Below are 23,581 nucleotides of genomic sequence, written 5' to 3'. Positions count from 1 at the left end.
ATCGTTTGCAGATGCCTGCCGGGCTACACTGAATGAGGCCAAGGACAATTCTGCAGCCACAACTGGGCTCTGGACTGAAGTCTCTTTGACTCTGATGCTCCAGGTGGCATTCAGCTTTCGGGGACCTTACAGGATTAGATCAGTGTGATGCCCACGCAGTTTTAGGCTTAAGAGTGGGCTCACCTCCTACTTATGTGTTTTGCTACTTAACTATGTGAAGACTAAATGCTTATAGGAAGTGGCTAGAGTTCAAGGCTGCCCTTAAAACAAAACAACAACAACAAAAAAACCCAGTTACCCGCCCCACCCCCATGTTTCCTTAGTCTAAGCAAAGGAACACATGGCGATAACAGTCTGTATCATTTTTTTTATAAACCTTCAAAAGAACAATGTTCTGTTGAGCAAAATTCAGTAGCATTCTGTAAACATTAATTTAAGGAAATCAATAGACTCAGTGAGCTAAAGCCATATTGCAAGATAAACTGGCCAGAGTGTCACTTTGTCAAATAGATTTTCGTTTTCTCGGCCTGATAAAGACAGTTTCAAAACGGGGCAAACGTGTTGCAACCAAGGTTTGGAAAGTATGTGGCCTTCAAACAGTCTGCTCGTTCCTCCTACAAAGCTGGATAAACAGACTTTAAAAATGATAAGATGGTTGAGAATTGATTTGGCTTTCAAACCTTACATATAGTAGATCTCTTGGTTGTCTCACAGGGAAAGAATTACTGTGAGACAAAATACTGTGCGCACGTTCAGTATAGAAAATAAAGGTACTCAAGAGAAGGGGTTAAACTGCCTTGAGAAAAAGAGCTCTGGGGGCAGTGTCGGTTGATGCCTGACTTTAAAAAAAGAGAGGAAGAAAGAAATCTTTATTCATGCTGACCTGATGGGCAACAGGCCTTCTTGCCAAAATCCAAAAGCCAAACTCTCTAGTGGGTTTGGGATCAGAGGTTCCAGCTGGTGGAAGCTGCTCCCAGTCTGTGCGCACCATGCAATGTCATGTTCATGGGCTGTGGGTGGGGGTGGGGTGGGGGCACCAACCCAGGGAGTGCTGGGGAAGGACCCTGAGCGAGATCCATGTGACAGCCTCAAGGTTGCTCTCAGCCAGGCTGAAAGAGCATCCGGGGTAATTAGGAAAAGTGGCAAAAGGGAAGTATGTCTCCCGTCTCCTGTCGCCACGGCAGGGACCTCCACTGCAGTAATACACCTCCAAGTTAAACTGCCTGACACCCCCCATGCCACACCAGCCCTTATAATATAAGTGCCGGCAAAGTGGCCACCAGATAGGACAACGGGGGAAAAGTCCCACTGGAGGACATGTAGTAAGAAGAATGAACAGCCACATGGACCCTGCAAGGAGGGAGGATAGGATCTACCTTGGAAGGCCAGCGGAGTGCCATGAAAATGGATCACAGGAAGGGGCCTCTGGTCAGCCCACCTGGGCAGTGAGGGGCTGGCTGTCACCTCTCGCATGGACTTCCCTCAGTAGCACGAAGGAAGGGCCAAGGCCTGCCTTGCGAGTGTCTTTGCTTCCTCGCCCTAATTTAACTCTTTATCTTTTAAGAGTAGTTATTTGGATAGCTCATGTCTTTGTCAAAACTCATGAAACTACACACTAAAAGATCTGTGCATTTTACTGTATGTGAATTACACTTCAATGTTTAAAAAAAGACCTTGACATTGTCCAAAAGAAAAAAAAAAGAGTAGTTATTTGGAAAACACAGAATTCACAATAGAATTTCTACACCTTAAAGATGTTGACAACACACATATTGATAAAAACACTGCAAGGCTGTCAACAATATGCTAGAATGGAACATTTTGAGTGTGACTTTAGGTGATAAAAAAAGAATGTCTTGACATCTACTCTACCTGTTAATAATCTGCATATACATTTTAAACCATGTGGACATTCCACTGGCGACTCTGTTTACAGATATCAAGATAAATAAAACCATCCCTCCCAGAGCCTCAGGAAAGGAAGTAATAGTTTGCTGGGAACAGAAGGACAAACGTCTTCACGATAAACTCTGTGAAACTGTCAGAATTATTTTGTGGGGCTGAAACTTGGTTCACCAAATATGCTTAAAGTGGCCAGTTGATTTGCTCATGCTTGGAGGTTCTGGCATTGGATGCAGCATTAGGAAATCTAATTATAGTTGTGTTATTTGTTGTAATGAATAAATTTGCCTTCTCTCCCCAACTCTGCGTATGTTTCAAAGAGTGACTCAGTGAGCAACAAACAAAATAAAACAAAAACAAAGTTAGAGAAAAAGCATCAAATATGAAAATCTAATCTTTTCTCCTATCCCTCCACCCCCAAGATGCTATTAAGCTGCTCTCCCACCTGAAAAACAACAGCAAGCTCTCTGCTGGAATTACACATCTGGCAGGCCGTTACGGTAAGAGCTGGACAAGACTATTGTCTCAAGGAATCGTAGAACCTCAGAAGTAGAAAGGCTCTCAGAGCTCACGCTCTACCAAAGAAAAAGAGTCTCAGCCAGGGGATGGCAAATTTTTTTCTGTGAAGGCCTAGATAGTATGTACGTAGGCTCTGCGGGCCACGTTGGGCCTTTGTTGCATGTTCTTCTTCTTTTTCACAACCCTTTAAAAATATTAAAGACCATTCTTAGTAAGGGTCATAAAAAACAGACCCAGTGCCAGATCTTGCCTGTAAGCTACAGCGTGCCAGCCCCTGCTCTCAGCCAAACTTAAGAGCTAACCACTTTTCTGAAGGCCTAATGCTCTCTCATTCTTCACTAATCCTGCATCCCTCACTGGGTCAGCACATTAGCTGTTCTTGCAAGAGGAGCTGGGATCGACCTCCCCGAATTCCACCCGCACCGTCACGCCACTCGGATGCGCGTGAGGCTGCGCAAGTCTACAGGAACAGACAATGACCCACATCTTGGCATCCTGGGAGGACGCCCCTCTTGCCCTGCTTAGAATGAGAGCTCTTCCTCAAGAGCTTTCCTGCCAGCAAATATTCAAATGAACTCACTGAAGGAATCTATCCCCTCTTCGTGACACAGGTAATGAATCAGCTTCGATGGAAAAAGATGCAGCACACCAGTCACTCTGCGGCGTTAACGAACTTCCCTTCAAGGCAGCCCCGTGAATTATGTGCCGGCCATGTCCGAGTTCCAGACGGGCTGATAGTGCCTGAAGCTTCACTTCTGCTACAATTACTGGGTGAGGCGGTAAAACAGACAGGGCCAAGCTTGGTGACATTCTCGGATGGGAGATTATTCAAGAACAACATGGCATCAACTCTCCAATATTGCATGAAGGGAAGCTGGGGCACAGATAATCCACAGTTACTCCTGTTTCGTTCGAGAATGCATTACGTGATTGTTGTCTGCAGGAGATTTACCTTCATAATGAAGCTTCGCCTAGGCTAACATTAAAACTGGCCTGCGTGCCCTTTATTTGTGTTGACAGAGCAATGTCAGTGAGAAGCCTAGGGAGAAGCAGCTAGGAAGTGGGGTTCGGGCAAGACAATGAGAAGAGGATTGCTCACAGTAAGCACCGCAAAAGGCACTGGGATAATCAAGCAGAGCTTCAGAGAACACCAGGTCACGGCAGACATGGCCACTCTGCTGACAGTTGCCCATGCCTCCCCAGTACCTGGGTTGTTTCGGGAAAGGACTGGGATTCAAGGCAGAAAAGCCAGAGAAATTCTGTTTTGTGTTTCTAGGGAGTCCTATGGGTTTCTCCCCCACAATTACCCTTTGCAAAACTAAGCATGAGCCATATCTCCAAAGCAACTTAAGGGTTTGTGAAGGGCTTTGAAATTCCTTTTTCAGGGAAGGTAAATAGCTTGGAAAGGCAGAGAAACAGATTCCAGAATGGCCCAGGGGGCCTTTGGAGGCCCTCTAGAACCTTACCAACACCCGAAGGGTCTTGAGGTAATATCTAGGGTGGGAAGACCTGGGATGCTCTGCAGACCTGGGCCTGGCCCTGCTGAAAGGCCATTTCAGGACTCTGCATACAGAGTATTTTGTACATCTTCAGCTCCCTTAAGATGACAAATCTTTGAAAAATACCTGCTATGTTAAAGGAAATGCAGTGGCCTTGAAACCATAGCCTTTCATCTTCTTCCACCTACTTCTGCTTCTGATCATCCCTCTGCCTTCACCCTGACTCAACCCCCCACATTTGTTCTCAGTGAATAGATTACCTTCTATTAAAAGTCATTTTTTGTACCAGATTTCATTTTAAAATGTCAAGGTAGACTTAAAAAAGAAAAAAAAACCCCACAAGTTGTGTAAAATTACCATAAGAAAGATGAAAAATACACACCCGAATGACTTGTGTAGGGATGTGCTACCTACCACAAACTCATATGCACAAAATCCCAGTGGAAAAGACTTTCAAGAAGATGCAGATGACTATCACTTGGGGAATGTTTAATTAAAGGAGAGGATGATGCTGATTTTGCAAAAATTACCAGCCAAACCTAGTAGTGAAGGTAGTTATACAATCCAAAAGCCATGAGTTCTGTCCTGAAGGAGGGGAGATGTATGTTATACGGAAGTCAATACATACGACACATGCTGACTGTCTGGGTTGAAAGTGTGTGGGGACAGTTATACAGACTCCCTGTGCGTTCGCTCAGGTCCACACCATCTCCGAGAAAACCCACAGGCATGAGAGCTTCATGGATGAATGTGCTCATTGTTTGGCTGCCCTGGCCAACACAACAAAGTGCGCAGCAAACATAATGACAATAAATTGTCTATGAATTTGAAAAATTCGTCTCTCTAATCCCAGCAAGGGAGTTGCCACGTCTCCAAGGGCACTGCTGAAATATCTGCAAAGAGGGCCTGGGGAGAACACTGAAATGGGCGCCCAGGAGACTTCTCCAGAGATAATTAAGCCACGGCAGAGCCACAAGGGTGGAAGTGGCTCCATGTGGCCACCACCTGTATTCCCAGGGGCTCCTTCATCACTGCTTAAAGCTCTGCATCACGCACAGGACTACTGCAGAGAGTGCAGACAGTCTTCTAGAACCACAGATGTCTCAGAGCTAGGACAGAGCTCTGTCTTTAGCCTTACCACTTCGCTGGGGGGCAAAGCAGAGCCCAGGGAGGCAGGTGATGCCCGAGGCAGACCCTCCAACCCACCCTGGCATCTGACTGCTGCCTTTCTCTGGAACCCATGACTCCAGAAGCCCAGAGCTGCTACAGGCTGCTGTCACCTGCACAGCCACACTTGAGGTGCGAGGAATCACTCTCTCTTTTCAAAACCAGTTTTGCATCGACTCTTCGTCCCAGTTCTGATGAGAACTCCCAGTGTGTCCTTCTGTTTGTTTTTGTTTTTTGTTTTTTCCTATTTAGGGTCAGCAGGAAATGATGCGGTGGTTGGGCGACAGACAGCGGGGACAAGGTAACTTTTATTCGGCTCTACAAATGAGTTCAAGCAAATGCTTATATAGCACTGTCTTTGTGCTAATATATTCATGTACGTTCATTGGATTCTCAAGACAACTCTATGAGGTAGGGGCTGTCACTTCCCCCATTTTACATATGAGGACACTGAGGCAGGCACAGAGAGGGTAAGACACTTGCTAAGGTTTTGCTGCTGGAAAGTGGCATGATCCCAGGGACTCTCAAGTTCTACACTTCTATTAGTCCAGGACCACTGACATTGGAAAGACTCTCCCCAAAGAATCCTCTTTTAAGATTTCAAGGTGATGCTTCTATATAAAATAACACCTACCTACTTCTAAGTGAGCATTTTGCTTCCTGCTTGAGAAAAATATAGAGACCAGAGTTTTCTTGCCTTAGTCAGCATTTTTATAGACTCAGACTAAGGCTGTGTCTTCATGATGGTTACCACTCCAGTGCTTTACCTACAAAAACACTAAAAACATGTGCATGGCAGAGTGGATCTGTGCACTTTTTATGTGGTTGGATGTGCTCCCTAGACACAATCGGATTTGCCAGAATACTTGCTAAGAGTCTCACAAATTGGTCTCACAGGATCATTTTAACCAGTAAGTGCTACCGAGATGCTACTCAAGAAATCCAACTTGTGAGGACAAACTTCCGGGGCAATCAGAAAAGTCCCACTGGAGACGTATGAGGCAGAATCACCAAAACCGTGGTGTGGGCTGCCCCTTTGTCCTGTGATTGTGACTGTCCCTCAGGAAAATATGGTCCTGCTGGAAGCGCATTACGGAAGGGGAGCTAAAATGATCAGGGGCAGCCCACTTACTGTATGAGATTAGACTTTTAAAAAGGATTAGAGCTCCTTAATCTGGAGAGATGAAGATTAAGAGGGAGCAATGATCAAAGTCTATGAAATCAGAAAGGAAATGGAGAATATGGCCACAGTCCTGCTGATAAATCCCAGGACATTCTAACCAGGGCTATCCCTTTGGAGTTCCAGGGAAATCACCTTAACAGCCATAAAAAGAAGATACTATTTTCACAGCAGGCAATACATTGAGAGAATTATTATCTTGAGGAGCGGTGTACTCTGAGAATGGAGTTAGATTTGACAAAGGTTTAAATAAACCCAGGGGTGATAAAAAACCGTAATGATAATGGGAGATTAGGAATGTTATGGGGACATCCTGTGTCTTTTGAAAATGATTCAGTCAATGACAGGTACCTGCATCTCTTGACATGCTCCCTGCCCAGGGCTCGGGACCTACTGATCAGGGCAAACTCTTCACTTTGTCAGCTGGCTTGTTCCTAAAATTCAGGACAGGACTCAGTGACGGGGAAGCTTAGAAGCCTGGTACAAAATGGCAACTCATTCCAGGAAGGGGGTTTCCTTTCATCCTTACCAGGGTCTTTGTCCTAGGATTCTGGATTAGAATTCCGGACAATGATCTGGTCATGATTCCCATAAAAATATGAACTTACTCCTTTCGGTAGACCTTAAAACTAAAAATCTATGTTTTATTTGATCATAGAGACATTTGAAACATCTTACGTTGCTGTAGCTGGGGGATAAATTGGTTAAACTCTCTATTGGAGAAGCTGCTCATAATATGCTAACCCAGAACAATTAATTCACATTTAAGGGGAAATTAAACATACCAATTACGTAGTACCCATCACAGCCCAAGATATTAAGCTCTAAAATTTACTGCGGTTGACACAGAAATCAGCACACCTTAACAAAAGCTGTGGCTCTGTCAAATATATAGAATAAAACTTGAGAGAAATGTTTTAGCTCTGTTTCCAAAACAGCCAAGCATTAGTCACTTTCAATATCTCATAATAGGTCACTGTTGGGGGCTTGGGGGGGTGGTATGACAGCAGAAGGAGGGGGCAGGGGATTTTGGTAGGGGGCAGAGTGGAGACGAAGATTCCATCCAGAGAAAAGGAACCTTCAGATGACTATAACGTGCTCGTCCAGGCACGCAGAATATTTTCTGTACTCACATTTTAAACTGCTTTCTGAAAACTGGTAAAGTGTGGCAATGTGCAGAAGGCAACAAAAAAGCCAAGGAGAGGGCAGGGGCGGGGAGAGGTGGGGCTGGAGGGGAAAGGCATAAATCTGAAGGCAATATCTAATAACTCCTCATTATAACCCTAACAACCATCAAAAACTGGGGGTCATCCCTGGGTATCTTTCAAATTTCAAGTTTGAAAACGTTCGTCATCCCGTTGGGGAGCGACTCAGAGTCATGCTCCCTGCAGGGAAGGGAAAAGGAGGAAGGTGGTAAGGGGCGGGGACGGGTTAAGTAAAAAGGCACCTTGCTTCACGCTGTGCGCTCTCCAGGGCTTTGGGCAAGGATACTGGGACATCTGGAGTTCAGAAGTCGAGGGAAATGGGGAAGAACCAGGAAGATGAATCCACGATCATCAGCCACACAAAAGAACGGAGCAGAAAGAAGCCTGGATTTGGGCACTCGCGTCTGGCAAGGAGGCCGCCAGCAGGGCTAATGAAGCATTTGCGGTGTGGGACGATTGCCAGCGCAACAAAGAAGATGTGCTTGGGCTCTGCAGATGTGCCAGGGCCCCCAGAGCAAAATAATGACATAATCACCATCAGTGTCACAGACCAGACTGTACACAAGGTGACAGGGGAGGGGGGGCCGTAATACACACACAGGGAGGCCTCGCCGAGGCCCACGGCGGCTGCCGCCCTCAGGCCTGGGACGCAGGCACAACTCCCTGCCTGCCTCTCTCAAGCCGAACCTTACATCCTAAAGTGAGGCTCGTTCCCACCATTGGTGCCTGCTTTTCATCCAATCCCAGATGAGGCAACAGAAATCGGAAAAGCCCCTGAGAGATGCAGACTGGGCTGGAAAAGACTGAAAAAACAGAAGGAAGGGGAGAGATGGAAGGAGTGGGTTTTGAGTCAAATTCCCCCTGCCTTCTGCTAAGTTCTGTCCTCCAACTTCCGTGAACCTGATCCCAGCCGGACAAACTGAGGTCTGAATATTAGCATGGCTGTCAGTGTTTCCTGCTGCAAAGAAAACGTAAGAGATACCCTGGGGAGCCCGGTGGGGGGAGCACACACAAGCAGGGAGTGGTCCACCTCCGAGTAAGGACGAAAGCCGTGCGAGGGCCAGAGGAAGCCGCCCCCGTCCATCTGAACGAGGTCCCTCAGCTGGCCCCTGTCACCTGCCGTGGCCCCTGCCCCGTAAGGTGGGTGTGTTAGTACAGCTGTCTGGCTTTTAAGTGACTTTTGTCAGTTGGAAAGTGAAAGTCTGTTTGAGGAGCTGAAAGAACAATAGCCCAGAGGCCGGAAGAAGGGCCTGCCACACAAAGGACTTAGGCTCCACTAGTGTCCCTTTTCATTGCTTCTAATGAAAGATTCATAAGAATAACTTTAATTTTTTATGACCCCCTCCTTTTTGGTATGACTGTATTAGTTGTGTCAACTTCCAGATACCGGTTCTCTTTAAATACCAAAGGGTCTGTTGTGAGAGTGTCTTCAAAGAGCAGCGGGGACAGAATTGCCTCTGGCCGTCCTGTAGGCCCCGTTCTCCAGGAGACACTGCTCTGAGGGACACAGAGATGTTCTCTAAGCCTGGAGGTCGCCGTGAACACCCCAGCAAAGTGATCTGAAACCTTCCTAATGTGCTAGTTCAGCGGCTCCTTGGATTCCATTTGTTGTCTTGGCTTCACTCTATTTAACAGGGACAGTACTATAATAACCATTCATCGCTCTCTTCTCCCTTTACTTTTCAAATCGCTGTCTGACAGTGCATCTTTATTTTGTGTCTCAGCCAGAAGGGCGGAGGGTGAGGGGGGAGGGTGGGGAACAGATTGTATTTGTTTTATGTCACGTTACCAAATAGCCCTGAAGATTGGCTTGAGGCAATTATTGAAGGTGAAACAATCTTTCAAAACTGGGATAAGCTACTTTCAAGAACCAAAGTCCTGTGCTTCACCAAAAAGAATGTCTGCAGAAATCCTTGCAAATGTCCATGGAGGTAGTTAAGGGAAATGAGTGAATCATCCTTCCATGGTCTGCCCTAGGGCTGAAAAAGAACCCAAGGGTTAAAGGGAACTAAAATCCTGGGGTGGGGGTGGAGTGGGGTGAGGAAATGAGGAAATTTGATTTAAAATGTCATCTGCCACGTGAAAAGGGAACGCCGACTTTTGAACGCACTTTGGGTCCGAGAAATGAGTTTGTTTAATCTGGGCGAAATAAACAGGCTGGCTTTCAAAAGGTTGATGGAACTTCTGCAGACATTCCGTCCAGGAGGGGCCGCACACCGTGACCCCAGCCCAGCTGACCGCTCCAGCCACCACCAGCGGCTCTCAGCGGAGGATTGCTCCCTTTCTCCTATTGATAACCTTTTGTGGGACGAAGAGAAAGAGGCGAGGCGAGGAGGACGGAGTGTCAGACAATGGCCATCACTCCACACTCTGTCTCTGAACTTTCCTCCTCTCTGAAGGACAATTAATTACCAAGGCCTTAGGGGTAGGTCGAAGCAAGGGACAACCCACTGCCGTCCCAGCACCGCGGCTGCCACCTCTGTGTTTGCTAAATGGCTTCGCCTGTTGGGGTACAGCCACCAAGAGAGCCAATAGATCATGGAGGGGGGGAGGTGAGGGAGGAAAGCGAAAGATTTTTTTTTGTGTGTGCGCCTGCCCTTGTATAATTCTATTCTCACTGTGAACTCATCCATACACAAAACACAAGGACAATTTTTTTTTTTTAAAGAGAGAAAAGCCACAGGGTAGGTTGCAGCAGAAACGGCCTCTCAGTGGTGTGTTAAAAAGGATGGTCTTTTCACCAAATCATTTCACAGAGGCAAAACAGACAAACACAAAGAGTTGAGACTTTTTCTCCGACATTAAATGGAGTAACTGATAAGGTCAGACATATGATACCTAAAGACATGAATCTGTGAACTCTTGAAGTCAAAGGGCCTCTCTGTGCCGAGGAACAATCTTTCAAAGGAAATAGATCATAGAACTCCACTGAATCCGCTTTAAACTTTATGAAGCAGGAGGAGAAAAAGCTCTAAGTAGGGAAGCTTGACAGAAGAGCCTTGAACTATTTTCTGAAGGAAAGATGAGACCCTCCCTAGGCTGCCACAAAACATCTTTTTTTTTCTAAAGGCTCCTCTGAACTTTGATATGTGCCAAGACACTGCCATTGAAAGCTGTATAATTATGTGCTATAGCCACTGTAGAAAATGCTTTGTTCACCCCGACAAAGGACAATAAGCAAAGTAAAGCGACATTACGCTGTATCTTTTCCTTTAAGAATGTGGAGAAAGGTCATGGAATGCTGTAACTAATAAAGCTGTGGAGTAAGGAGGTTTTAAAGTTGATCTGACTGTGCTTGAATGTAACCCAATGACAAAAAAGACACAGGGAGCTAAAAATGCAATGACATTACCAAATAGATGATAAATCAATCGGCCCGCTTCATTATACCGATCAACACCTTGAATCCCAAAAGGACAGCGGGGCAAAAATGAAGCTTCGGGCACGCGATTTTACCTCTGCCCTCCCCCCTCCCCGCCCCCGCAACCCCCTGTTCAGTCTTTACTGCTCCCTCCTTCAAATTCTAGGCAATCATTCTGTAGAAGGAATATGTTCCCAGACAGCCATGTGCGTACATATATTGAGAGAACATTCATTTAGTCTCTTAAAAGATCAATTTGGCTTGTCAATGGTGGGACTGGCAGGGAAGGAAATGGTAAAGGTTTCTTCTCCTCCTCGCCACCCACCAAGAGTGTGCCGTGCGATCATTTAAATGGTGCAGCGGCTTTGAGGCCAAAAGACTGCAACAGCCGTAAAAGGGTTTCACTCGTGCGCCAGTTTTCCAAATGATCACTCATATTTAAGTATCTATTTGGAGCAGAGGGAAGCGCTTCCTAAATCCACCTGTCCTCATTTTTCTGTAAAGAGATGACAAAGCGAATGAAAGACTTCCAAATGTGTTACATCTTCTTAAATGTGTGTTGTAGTTGAACGCGGGAGTGGGTTGGGAATAGGGGTGGGCATGGTGGAGAGAACAGATTCAGTCCGAGTACGGGAGTGTCGTGTGTTTGGGTGGGTGAGGGGGTTGGAAGTGAGGACTGCTGCCTTTTCATTTTCTAAGAGGAAAGTGAGGAAACACAGAAAGAGACCCGCAGAGGTCTCCTTCCTGCCGGTCACGTGGCACCTAGGAAAAAGCCAAACCACAGGTTCCACAATGGAGCTTCTGCCCCGTGAGTTACTAGTATCTTAGGGAATGGCATTTACAAGTCCGCTAATTCATTTGTTTCTATTTGTTTCTCAGCCTTCCATCCAAAGCCCTGGGTCTTAATTGAGGGCAAGGGAAGTCAGTCACTCTTTCTGGGCATTTGGACCTGGCCCACAGTGAACTGACCAGCCACGGACGGCCTGTGCAGGATGCCTGGCTGACCACAGTGGGGCAAGACCTAGCTTGTGGAACTGGAGAGCGAGAAGGAGCGCTCAGTGCGGCCTTGCAAACGGACAGTGAGCATCGCTTTCTTTCCTGCCACAGCAGAGAGGGAAACAAAAAAGCAACACAATCCAATGCATAGGCCCCTCCACTCAGAAGGATCAGCCTGGGTGAAGGTGTCGACCACACCCTCTTCTCAGCCTACACGGAGACCATCTCAGACCCCCAACCTCAGGACCGTTCTGCCTTTCTCAGTAGCCCCATATACAGTGGTCAGCCTGCTGCAGTCAAACCAGAGTGGATGTCTTCCCAGTCCTTAAGCAGTGAATTTAACCTTGGCGACTTAAATGGATTGCTTGCCTTAGTTGAGTTCTTTGCAAAAACACGCAAACCCGCCTTGCAAACTGACAGCAGAATTGGATATTGACATTACCTTCTTTCCTGGCCACAGCTGTGAGGGCAACATGGAAGTCAAAAAATCCAACTCCTGTGCCCCTAAAGTCAGAGGTATCAGTGTGATTTAAAGACTGGGAAGGAATCCCAAGCCTTTCCCTCCCCATAAAAACCAATTCTGGAAGCTCTTCCAAGAGAATTGAAAACGAGGCATGGAAGTATATACCATAACACCTGGAAAGACAAATTGATTGTTGCCAGCCTCACCAAATGTGAGACGCGGGAGTGAAAGATGCAGCCTGTCACTGAATACGCACACCTTCGCAGGCTCCCGTTGGGAGCGAGATGCCCGACCCTGGTCCCGTAGCCAACTTTCTTCCCTTGAGCACAAGCTGAAAGTGTGGTTCATACCCCCGCCCCCTTCAGCGCCTTCTTCCACCTCCTCTGGGTCTTCTCAAGCTCTCACCACCCCAAGTCTGAGTGCCGTGCCAAGAATCTTGGCGAGTGTGTAAACTGATACAAAAGGCAGAGCAAGCTCTCCTATCACGGAGAAGGTCCCGACTCCTGCAGGCCAGGAAACGCGGGGTCCAGGAGAGGAGAGTCAGGCCACTCCCTCTGCACTAGTGATAAACCTTCCCCATCTGCTTTCTTTTCCTGTAGGCCAGAGGTCAGCAACCACTCTAGTCTGGAGAGCCATCAGCAGCCGGGGCTGGAGGGGGAGGGTGCTAAGCAGTGACAGAGGTGCCACCAGCAAGCTATGACAGAGAGAGATGGAGCAGAAGGCTGGAAAAAAAAGACATGGGCAGGAGGAGAGAAGGAAGGAAGGAAGAAGTGGCAGCGAAGGAGAGAAAGCATTTGCCTCACTCACCCTCACACCCTGCTCTCCTCTCTGACTCCCCCTCCCCAGCCCCACCCATTTAGAACTACTTTAAAACCAGCATAAAGTTTTAGGCAAACTGAAGTTCTTCTTGCACTGATCTTCACATCATTATCAGTGCTCCCATTAAATAAGTTAATATTGGTAGAACTCTTAGAAGAGTGCCCAGAACATAATAAACAGTAATTTTATTGCTGCTACAAACCACTGTTGAAGTGATGGAGAAATTTTAAAATGCAGTTAAGAAGACAGTTTCCTTCTGTGGCCTGCTAATACTCAGTTGGGTTAAGATATTCCTCTGACTTGACTGGCTCTTTGAGCATCAGGTAGACACAACTTCAGAGTCGCTCTACCAGGACCCTCCTCTGCTGAAAAATTTCCAAAGAAACAAGGTGTACGGTTCTCTATTTTGCCATCTTCTTCACTTGCTTGGATTAGACTACAGATTCATTTGACTCGATCTTCCAGAGGAGAAACTTAGAGGCAAAAGTCAAGCAGTGCACACAGTATCAGTGGAGGTATCCGCTCGAGGTGCTGGGTCTGCTTCTGGCTGGCAGCCACGGCCCACAGTGGGACAGCGACAATGATAAGACCAGTGGCTTTTTAAGCATCTCACTTAAGCACTGACCTCCATGCACAAAGGCACAGAAAAGAAGGATTGTCTTATCTGAAGCTTTTGTTAGTAAAGGCCCCAAACTGAGAAGCTAAATGAAAAGTTATTTCATGATGTCAGGATCCTGTGGGGCAGTGGGTGCACGTCTGTGTGTACACAGGTGCGTGTGAGCATCAGAGTGGAGGGGGCAGGGCAGAATCCATGCTCCTGCTTCGTTCTTACTGCATTTCCAGAACAAGCCTAGTTTTTACTAAAGGAGGAATAAGGCCCAGAATAGTCCAATAACTTGTCTGAAGTCACATGAGAAGTGACAAAATTGCTCCCTGGGCCCCATACTCTTTGCGCTGAAGCGGTCTTAAAATAGACAGTGCAGATAAAGGAGAGGTGGCCTGGCTGGAAGCGGATATGGTTCACAGAGAGAGGAATATCAGATGTTAATCATATTAAAGGGGGGTTTAGATGACGCTAAATGGAGCAGTTTGTCGGGTCCCTCTTGATGCCAGCCATCCCCTGTTCATTTTGGCCCTCGCATTGAGTAGGGGATTAAAATCAACCAGTAAGGTCTTAAACCACCCTACAGAATCCTAATGGGCACTGTGAGGATTTGTTCTCTTGAGTAGGTTACTCAGCAAAAGTGCAGAAACCATCCCATGCACCTTGGGCAGTTCTTTTATGAAGCTTGGCGCCTGCTGCCAAACGAACACTGAGCATTGTGAAGTGTGACCAGGTCCCCAGCACACTGCTGAATTCTCTCAGCTGAAAGTTGACAGCAACAGACTCATCAGAAAGGGGGAGGGGAAGAAATGAAGCCTCTTAATCAGATTTCTTTAAAATGTTTAGCCGTAGTCATACTCTTCAGCTTTAGAAGAAATCCACCAGTGTTCTGTCAATACAGTAAACCTCTGCTCTGTGACAACAGAGACTTTAAAAGACTGGAACAGTAAGTGCAAGAAGGAGCCTCACTTTTAATGTGTTCAGCCAAAGAAAAACTTTGCTTAGAACCCATTTGGCCAGAAAAATATATTGGTCTTGGATAGCAAAGAGAAATTGGTGGCTAGCTGTGCAACCATTCAATGCTTGAAATGGTTTTCAAGGAAAAACCATGACTTCCCTGCTGATAAGCTTTCACATTCAGGTCTTTATAAGTCACCCAGACTGATCTGCACTGCTAATACCACTGGGAGAAGGGCCCCCAGAGAAAAAGACAAGGAGAGAGGGCAGCAGGGTCAGGTCGTTATTGACAAGGCCAGACCAAGCTGCCCCTCTCTCCTTCGACGTTGAGAAGTTCCTGGGCGTTCTGGGGTAACTATCTATGTAAGGAAAGCAAGGAAATTAACATAAGGTCCCTGTACAAGCAGATATGGGAGAAAACAATTCTACCCACAAGATAATACAAGAAAAGGACCAACTCTGTCAAGCCACAGCCTGTCTACTCTCATCATCAGGGGGTTCAGCCTGCAGAACCCTGGTCACAGCCTCACCTCTAACCATTGTCGTCTCAGCCGGCAGGGCTCAGCAAAATGCCTTTGTGGGTACTGGGAGATTCGCTAGTGCTATCTCATGGGGTGCCATCATGCTGCGATGAAAAATGCTTGCTAAGGCACCACATCAGCCAGCAAAGAAATGCCTTACTCACAGCCACACATCTCTCCGCACTGCACAGACACTGCTTTCTGGGGATCGTCTACACTGCTTCGTGTGTGTCTAGAACACGCCTGTCGTAGACACACCGGAGTGTGTAAGGCTGTATGAACAAAGGGCAGCATGCTAGTGAAGCTGCACGTATGCAAAACGAACACACGAGGCTCTCCTCCACAAAGGGCAAAAACAGAAACGAACAAAAAAAAAGGTGTCAAGAGATCACTTATAATACATACTTAAGTAAATTTCCCATACCATTTCTGCTGTAAAGGAAATGAATGCTGATTAATGTTAGAAACCGCAGAATCACTCCTCCATCAATATTTCTGGACTTTTAAGGAAAGCAACTTTGGCAGCTATCATTGAACACAGCATATGTCAGCTCAGTCCACGTGCCAGAACCTAAATATGAAAAAGGCCCATTAGGGGAGGGACCTCTTCTCTGGAAAGGGAATCACTCTGTGTGTGTTCCTTGCTGCCATTTTCCTCGGAGTCTCCAGTTCCCTCTAGTGTGGCCATGTGGGTCTTCCACACAAAGCAGCAGCGCCGGGGAACAGGAGAGGAAACACAAGTGGGTCAGCTCCCAGGACTCTGTCTGGACCCCATGGGGGCTCCTCATTGCCGCCCTACCTCTTGCCCTATTTGGGGGAACGCTTCTGTGAGACACCAAGGCAAAAAACAGATCTGGGGGCATTTGTAAAGAAAGTAAATTTTTTTTTTTTAATAAGAGGAGATGACCAAAAATAAAGATGAGTTCCTACCTCAAAGTCATTTGCTTTGTTGTAGTGCATGTTCAGAGCCCTGTACAGCTCACAGTCTCTGGTTATAGACAGCTCCTCGGTACTGGTGACCCCATCATTGATGGCTTGACGCGCGTACTTCTCCATCTGAATGTAGTAAAACTCGCGGAAGTTGCTAAACCACTTGATGAGCTGAGAGGTAATGCATCTGTTGAACTGTTAAAATTTAAATGTTGAAAAAGAGTAAGAACGTTGTCATTTTCTTCATTCATTCTTTAAGCATTTGAAGCATCTTTAAAACTCCCCTCCCTGCCTTCCATGGAAAGGTATGTTTTTAATTCCACCAAAATGGTGACAAGAGAGGCAACACAATGATATACTTCTGGGATATTATTATAAAGCTTACCAACAATGGAGGCTGCATCCCAACCCTCCACCTTCCAAATGGAAACTCACATTCTAAATCTGATTTTCCTGAAGCTGAATGTCTTCTTTGAAACATTGTTCTTCATCTTTCAGTAGAACAAATTGCATTTGTATACTTCTTATGGAAATTCGTTCAAGTCATAGAACCCTGGGAAGTTGTTACATTCGAGTACCAGAGATGGTGAGTCACGTGACTTCACCACTAGCATGAATTTTTTTTTTTTAAGAGAATTTGTGTCACCACATGATAACCTCATACAATGCTGGAAAATGGCTTCCAGACAAAATGGGAAGAATCTGGCATTTACTTATTTTTTGGTAATGGGGCATCTTCATGGCCATTGGCTATCATTCTACTTAATGTCTGCACAGGGTGCTCACGTCAGATGCCGTCTGGTCAGACCTCCGTACCTGCTCACACACTTCCTACCGCCAGCATTGGAGAGGACCCCTGGCCCCTTCCATTGGAGTCTATGCAGTTTGGGAGGCGTGGTTAAGACACAGTCCACAGGCGGCATAGACGGAATCTTTATTACATTTTTTAAATGCCAGATTACCACAACACAACATGATTAGGCTTTAAACTTTGTTTATCAAGGTTTCCCGATGACCTTTCACATGGTGATGTCTTCCTGGATTCACTGCAAATGATACCAAGCTTATTGACAGTCCTCTGCTCGTGTAAAGGACAGATGCATCTCAACTTGCCAAGTCAAAACCAATAAATCCATAGCTTTCTATCAGGCAGGCTGACAGACAACCCCCTGCCTTTTGTCATCACAGGCATTCCCTTCCCTGGGTCCCCAGAAAAAGATGTACATTCATCAAAAATCAACAAAGACCACTTATCAAACACTGGCCATGAGAACACCCAGACTCCAACAAGATGACAGCTAAAGTGTGCACTGGGGCTGTAACTACTGCACAGAAAGTTGTTTCTCTACCAGCAAAGATAATAAATGAATGAAAATTTATGGCCGAGAATGGAAGGGACAAGGAAACAGAAGCAGGGGGACTGGTGTTTCTCCCAAAAGGCCAACTTGCATCATAATTGCCGTGGAGTTGCAAGGGCCCTTATAGATAATTGACCAGAAAATGATTAAGTCATCAGCAAATCGCTTCTGCTTGCAAGAGTTCAAACATGTACTTAACCTATCCAAGAATTATATTTTTACTCTGTGTGTCTGCTCTGTCTCTATTCAGCCTTGCGGGGAACCCGATTAAAAAGACAACTGAAGGACCCCCGTTATCTGATCTTCTGGTTGCCGATTTCAATAGAACTTAAACCCATTACGATTTGCTGAACTTGGAGTTCTTTCCATTTTATCTCAGCAGTAAAATACACTGTCCAAATTTCCAGACACTGAGATAAGGACTACAGGCCCCCGTGACGGCTTACTGTTCCTTTTTAATTCTTTTAGAATAAGAAACAAAACATTACAAAATGATAGCAGGCTGTGCACTGGGGAATGAAAATTGCTTTGACATGGAGATTAGGCTTCTGCATTGTTACAAGACATTGTCTCATATGGACAAGAGTACTGTAGGGGAAAAAAATAGAAGGGTGTTTTTTTTCTAGAATGGTCATGAATGACCTAATGGGGAGGGACAAAAAAGTAAGTGCACTTGCCATTATTTAGAAATGGGACATAAAGGGAGATTTAAAGCTTATTGTTAGAGAATGGAAATACCAGAGAGGAAGAATGGGCAAAAACAACAGACGCCCCAAACACGAGACACGTGAAATGACCAGCACAACAGCTTGAAGAACAGGGTTCGCCTCCACCAGGCGGGGGACTGAAATTTGTCCGGTTTTCGCCGCTGGTGACGTGAGCAGAGGCAGAACCCCCCCCCCGCCTCTTTTCCAGAGATTCTTCTTGGGGGAGAAGAAGTGTTCAGCTTTAAAGAGTTAATGTCCCCCCGCTCTGTAGTGGCTTATGAGAAAAGGATCAATTGTTCCATCACGGAAAGCTCTGTAGTGTGTTAATGTGTTACTGCAGAAACTAATCGCCACAATAAAGAGGCTGTGTTTCCACAGTGGACGGGGCTCTGTGACTTTGATTAATGCTTCCCACGGGACATCTCAGCCTCAATATGGGCTGAAGAAACTTCCTAAATATTCAGTGAGCATGGTCAAAAGATGTATAAAACAAATCAATCTGACACCTTAATCTGGCCAGGCGGCAGTTGACTCAAGGGGTGGAGGGACTGAGATACATCATTTAGCACCGCCGGCTTGAAACGCTGTGAGCGTCTGTTCTTCAAAGCTAAGATGACACCAAATCTGTTGTACTTAGTGGCCTAAGAGTTATTAATTTATACATTCAAATCAGCACCCAGGAGTGCCCGGGAAGATGCGGGGCCGTGGTAGGGGGGTGCTCCATCGGTTCTTGGCCTCTGTCTTCCATGTGCCCCCCTGCCCTTCTGAAAGGATCTGAAGCCCTGATGAGCTGAGCTTTTTGTCTGGCTAACTGTTGTGGCGAGGGAATTAAGCTGGAGTCTCTATGAGAATACGGAACTTTGTTTAAAGTCTTACTCTGGGAGTTAAACTGAGACAGCCTTGGGGTTATATATCATCGCTGTAGAATTTCTCTCACCAAGCCAACATCTCAGAATTGTATAGCATTTCCTCCTACTCTTTCTTTCCAAGGTAATTGAAAAGCCTTTGCTTCCTTCCCAAACAGAGGTCATGTGTGGAGACTGACGCAGGGTATCTGTTCCTAAGGAAAAATACCAGGGAGGGAGCCTTGCCCTGGCCGGGCCCACCTTCCGGAGCTGGCTGGAGGGAGGATTAACTCAGTCTAGCACTGTCCCCCAGCTGTGTCTTGGATGGACACGCAGGCTACACCTTATTCATGAAACAAAATATTTTCCGCTCGTATTGTTTTGTTTTGTTTTGTTTTTATTTGTAAAACAAACTTCCGAGCACTATTTGAAATGAAGTGACTTTATGATTTAGAAGGGTGCATTTTGCTAGAATTAGGAATTTTCTCCTCATGATACGTGGACACAAACAAGAATATGCTTGTGCCATTGTGACAAGTATTACTTGGTGCATAGACACAGGAATACGTCTTTTTCAAGATATGTGACGCAGGGTTTCATTTCTCATAAACCCTAAGGTCTCTTCTCCAATTTTTAGGATGCTCTCGATCCTGCGGTTTCTTGAATCGGGACTGAAACAAATATTCACAGAGAGTATATTCATAGATAGAGAATCTCTAGTTATTTCAGCCTTGCAAATAAGTATCCACATTTATATATCTACATCCAGATAGAGATATGTGTATATAATATACATACAAACACACTACAAATATATATAAACCATAATACACACACACATGTGTTATGAGTATATGCATCATTAACATTCAAGTCTGGATTTTCCTTCATATTAAAGAGATCCAAGAAAAGCCTGCCATTGCTTCCTAGAAAGGTTCTGGAACACCTTGCCTGGACTATCCTTCCCTTTCTATGCATGACTTTCCACGATCATTAGTGAAAGCTCCAGGAATACAAATTCATTTATTACTAGCCAAAGAAAAAACACAACTATGAAAGTTAAAAATGTATAATTCATCCCCAGAATAAAAGAGAAATGACCTTCGGTGATTTTCTGCTTTGCATTATATGCCCTACTGTTTCCCCTCCATTAGAGTGGATAATTGGGAGTGAACCAGACTCCCGTATACTTTAGCTGCCTACTCTCCCAGTCTGGATTGAGTATGGATAGAATCTATAATCTGAATATTAGTGCTTTTTAAAAAATGAAATAGTCACCCAGGTATTTAATTGTTATTTACATAGACTGAGTGATTATTTGCAAAGCTGAATTACTAGATGTATTCAAAGGAATGGGAAGGATTTCTGGTCGGTTTACACGCCCTAGTATTTATAAAACTACAAGTCAACAACCTCTCCCACCCTGGCCCTTCCAGCCACCACACACGCAAACACGTGACTGCTTCTAACATTTACATCCACTGTTGGGGGCTGTTGCTGGTTCAGCGTGGCTGCTACTTTCCCCTCTCCGGGTGGCTGCATTGCAATGGTAGGTGCGTGATCCCTCTGCATGCAGTTTGTAAAGCCCTTTGGCCTCCTTCCGGATGAAAGGTACTGTATAAATTATATAAGGGACTGTCATTATTATATCACAACACTGCAGGTCACTGCACCAGGAGGCGTCAAGGCAGTAACGGACACCTACGCACACATGCACACGCACGTGTGCACAACACTTCTCTCCTTTGCCTAGAACTCAAGCGTTGGGAGGATTCCCTGGAAGAACTAGCTCTAGAAGCTGGCCGGTCCTCAGCCGGCTGGCAAATGCCCTTCAGTTTGTCAGTTTTAGATGGTCTCCCTCAAGGTCCAAACCCTTTCACTCGGCCTTCCTTGTGCCTAATGATTCTTAACCAGCCGTTTAAGATACTGCCTTTCTCTGCCTCCCCATCCTGCCCCGTCTGCTGGCACTGAATGAGGGGGAGACATGCCTTCCCCTTAAGGAGCTCAGCCAGGGAAGGAGAAAGATAAAAGGCTGAGGTTGATATGAGATTCAAAAGTAAACAGGAGAGGAAACAGAACTTTTCTTATAAGGCCAAATAAAACACCAGCCAGGGAGGCTGAAATGGGCTGGCCTGCAAAAGGGGCCAGTGAAACCACTCAGGCACAAAACACACGGCGGAGAGGGGAGCCGTGGGGGGAACGAGCACGTTTTGGCAGCTCTTGGGTTCTCCATGGCAGAGGGAAGAACTTGGACGTATGGGGGGTGGGCAGGGGAGGGTGGGGGGATGAGCACCCAACCCTAATAAACTCATCTCAGCTAATGTAATGTTTATCAAGCTCCTTGGATAATGATACCATGCGTGTCATTATCATCATCAAAACCCAATCTATGTTTTAAAAAGTTACAGATGATTAACACAACATCAAGTTGTTGCAAACAATTACTTAAAACCCACACACAGACACAGACGCACACACAGATGCACACACACACACACAGACAGAACCAGGAGGTCCCCATATTCTGTAGAATGAGGGAGGCTGCAGCTGTAGGCCGACAGCTTTCATATCCTCATTTGAATAATGTGTCCTGAATCTGTCACTTTATTCATTCTCCTTATGCTCAGTGTACTCTACATCAACAACAAATTAAGTTGTAAATAAGAGACAATCATCACTTTTGTTTTTAAGCAGCTACTGCATAGAGAATTTCAATGTACGCTCCTTTCGACAGGGGGAAAAAAGAGGTGTTAGCATTTGCTTTCCTAAGCACAAATATGGGGAAATGAAGAGAAACAAAAACAGAAACAGTTTACTGTTGCTGAGGGGAGGAAAAAAAAACAAAAACATTCTCTAAAGCACATCCCACCAGTACTAGCTGAAATTTCTTCCAAGAAGTTATTAAGACATAGAAAGATAGAGGCTGAGATTCCCTGACTGCAATGAAAATCCATGTGACCAGTCCTTTGGCCTTGATAGTCAAGGAGCCTCCTCTTAGCTTGGGACAGCTTTAGACCAAAGGGCAAGTGCATTAAATCAATTGCAAAACAGGTGTATTAATGAACCAGCTCCACACTCATCTCCACGAACTTCTAGGAGTTCACATCACTGCCTCACGCACAGGAATTGAAAGAATTAGTAATTTAAAAAATGCCCTTACCTTTACATCAGAGAAGTAGGTCTTCAGCATATTGGAGCTGGGATAACGGGTATAAAAGAACATGAGCTTTGCTTTTTTCAAGTGATTGGGTGACAATCCTTCCTGCATGTAGGATGCAAACGGTTAAGGAAAACATTTCTTGAAACACAAGCACCTAACACTCCTCCCGTTCTCCCCTAAGAATCTAGAGGCCCACAGAGCAGCCATGGGAATTCTGGAAGATAAATGGCACAGTTCATAGAATCCATCACTAACTTGCTGCTGCTTGCTCAAAATGACCTCTCAAGAAATTGCCAGACGTAACGGCCGGGATGCACAATTTAGCTGCAGAATCTTGGCTACTTGGTGGTGAGGATGGCAAGCCATTTCCCCATTTGAGGCCCTTATGCTATCTATACGTTCACTTGTTGCTAAGGAGACAAATGCACCCAACAGGTACTGCACAACTCTTATCATGAGAGTTTTTTTCTTCTCTACAATTACAGTTCTGTTTGCTCTTCTCTCCGCTCTCTGCGGTTGACATCCAATTACTATACTAATGTACGTGAAAATATAAAATGCATTATTTTGAACACTGTTTAGGCAAGCTTCGCATTTTACCTTTTAGTGCTAATACAGCGGAGCATCTTGACTCACTTTCTTCCTCTTTTATTGTTATATCTGTTTAATTGTTTCCTTTTAAATAATGGCTAAAACTTGGGAGGGGTCGCTTGGGCACCGAGAGAACAGGGGTGGGGGTGTTGCTTTTGTTTAAGAACGATCCAAAACCAAATACAATTTGCCTCTCCTGGATTTATAGTTAACTCCTTGGAGAGTGGCACAGTGGTTGGGGCTAGCAAATCAATAAATGTGGGTTAGCAGATCAATAAATGGCCACTTACCCAAAATAAGAAGGCCTATTTATCTGGAAACATCATTACCTTTTAGATCTGTAAACAGCAGCAACTAAAACAGTTCCCGGGAGAATGTGAGGCTAACCATAACAATCCAGGCTTCCTGATTCTCCCCCGGATTCTTGGCACTCCTCAGCAGACTCGGAGCTGGGATGGCTCTGGTCACATCTGTGCTGCAGCCTGGCCCTGCCATTCCCTCAGCAAATTAATGGCTTTATAATTTATCAGAAATGAAGATGCACGTGGAGAAAATCAATGTGGTCCCCCACAAGGTCAATTAAGGGTCCTTCCTAGAAGCTTCTCTAAGGATTTTCTCTTAAAAGAGAGTCTGGGAAAAAAAAGAAAAAAAAAAAAAGAAAGAAAAGAAAATACACATGTGTGGGTGTGCGCACATGAGCACATGCACACTTTGCTAACAAACCAAACAAAAATTTTGCACTGTGTGAAGAAAGGTCAAAGCAACACAGATATTTAGGAAAGGTAAGGGTTTCTAAA

The 23,581-nt window shown here is 45.5% G+C and overlaps 1 protein-coding gene across 3 annotated transcripts in view; it reads right to left on the bottom strand.

Annotated features, from left to right (window-relative positions):
* The window catches only part of PROX1 (prospero homeobox 1), a 47,154-nt gene that overhangs the window by 7,772 nt on the left and 15,801 nt on the right, over positions 1 to 23,581 (bottom strand). For 2 of the 3 annotated variants that reach the window (XM_015234760.3, XM_031690027.2), the window contains exons 3-4: positions 22,194 to 22,301; positions 16,124 to 16,318 (exon numbers count right to left, since the gene is read on the bottom strand). In XM_015234760.3, coding sequence (XP_015090246.1) covers positions 16,124 to 16,318; positions 22,194 to 22,301 — 303 coding nt within the window. Of the gene's footprint in view, positions 1 to 16,123; positions 16,319 to 19,459; positions 19,705 to 22,193; positions 22,302 to 23,581 lie in introns of those variants that run through there. The other variant, XM_072948529.1, reaches the window with a different exon arrangement.

This window comes from Vicugna pacos, chromosome 23, assembly GCF_048564905.1.
Source record: "Vicugna pacos chromosome 23, VicPac4, whole genome shotgun sequence".
Classification (NCBI taxonomy): Eukaryota; Metazoa; Chordata; class Mammalia; order Artiodactyla; family Camelidae; genus Vicugna; species Vicugna pacos.
Note: the sequence above shows the minus strand (reverse complement) of the source record. Positions and strands in the feature narration are given on the sequence as shown.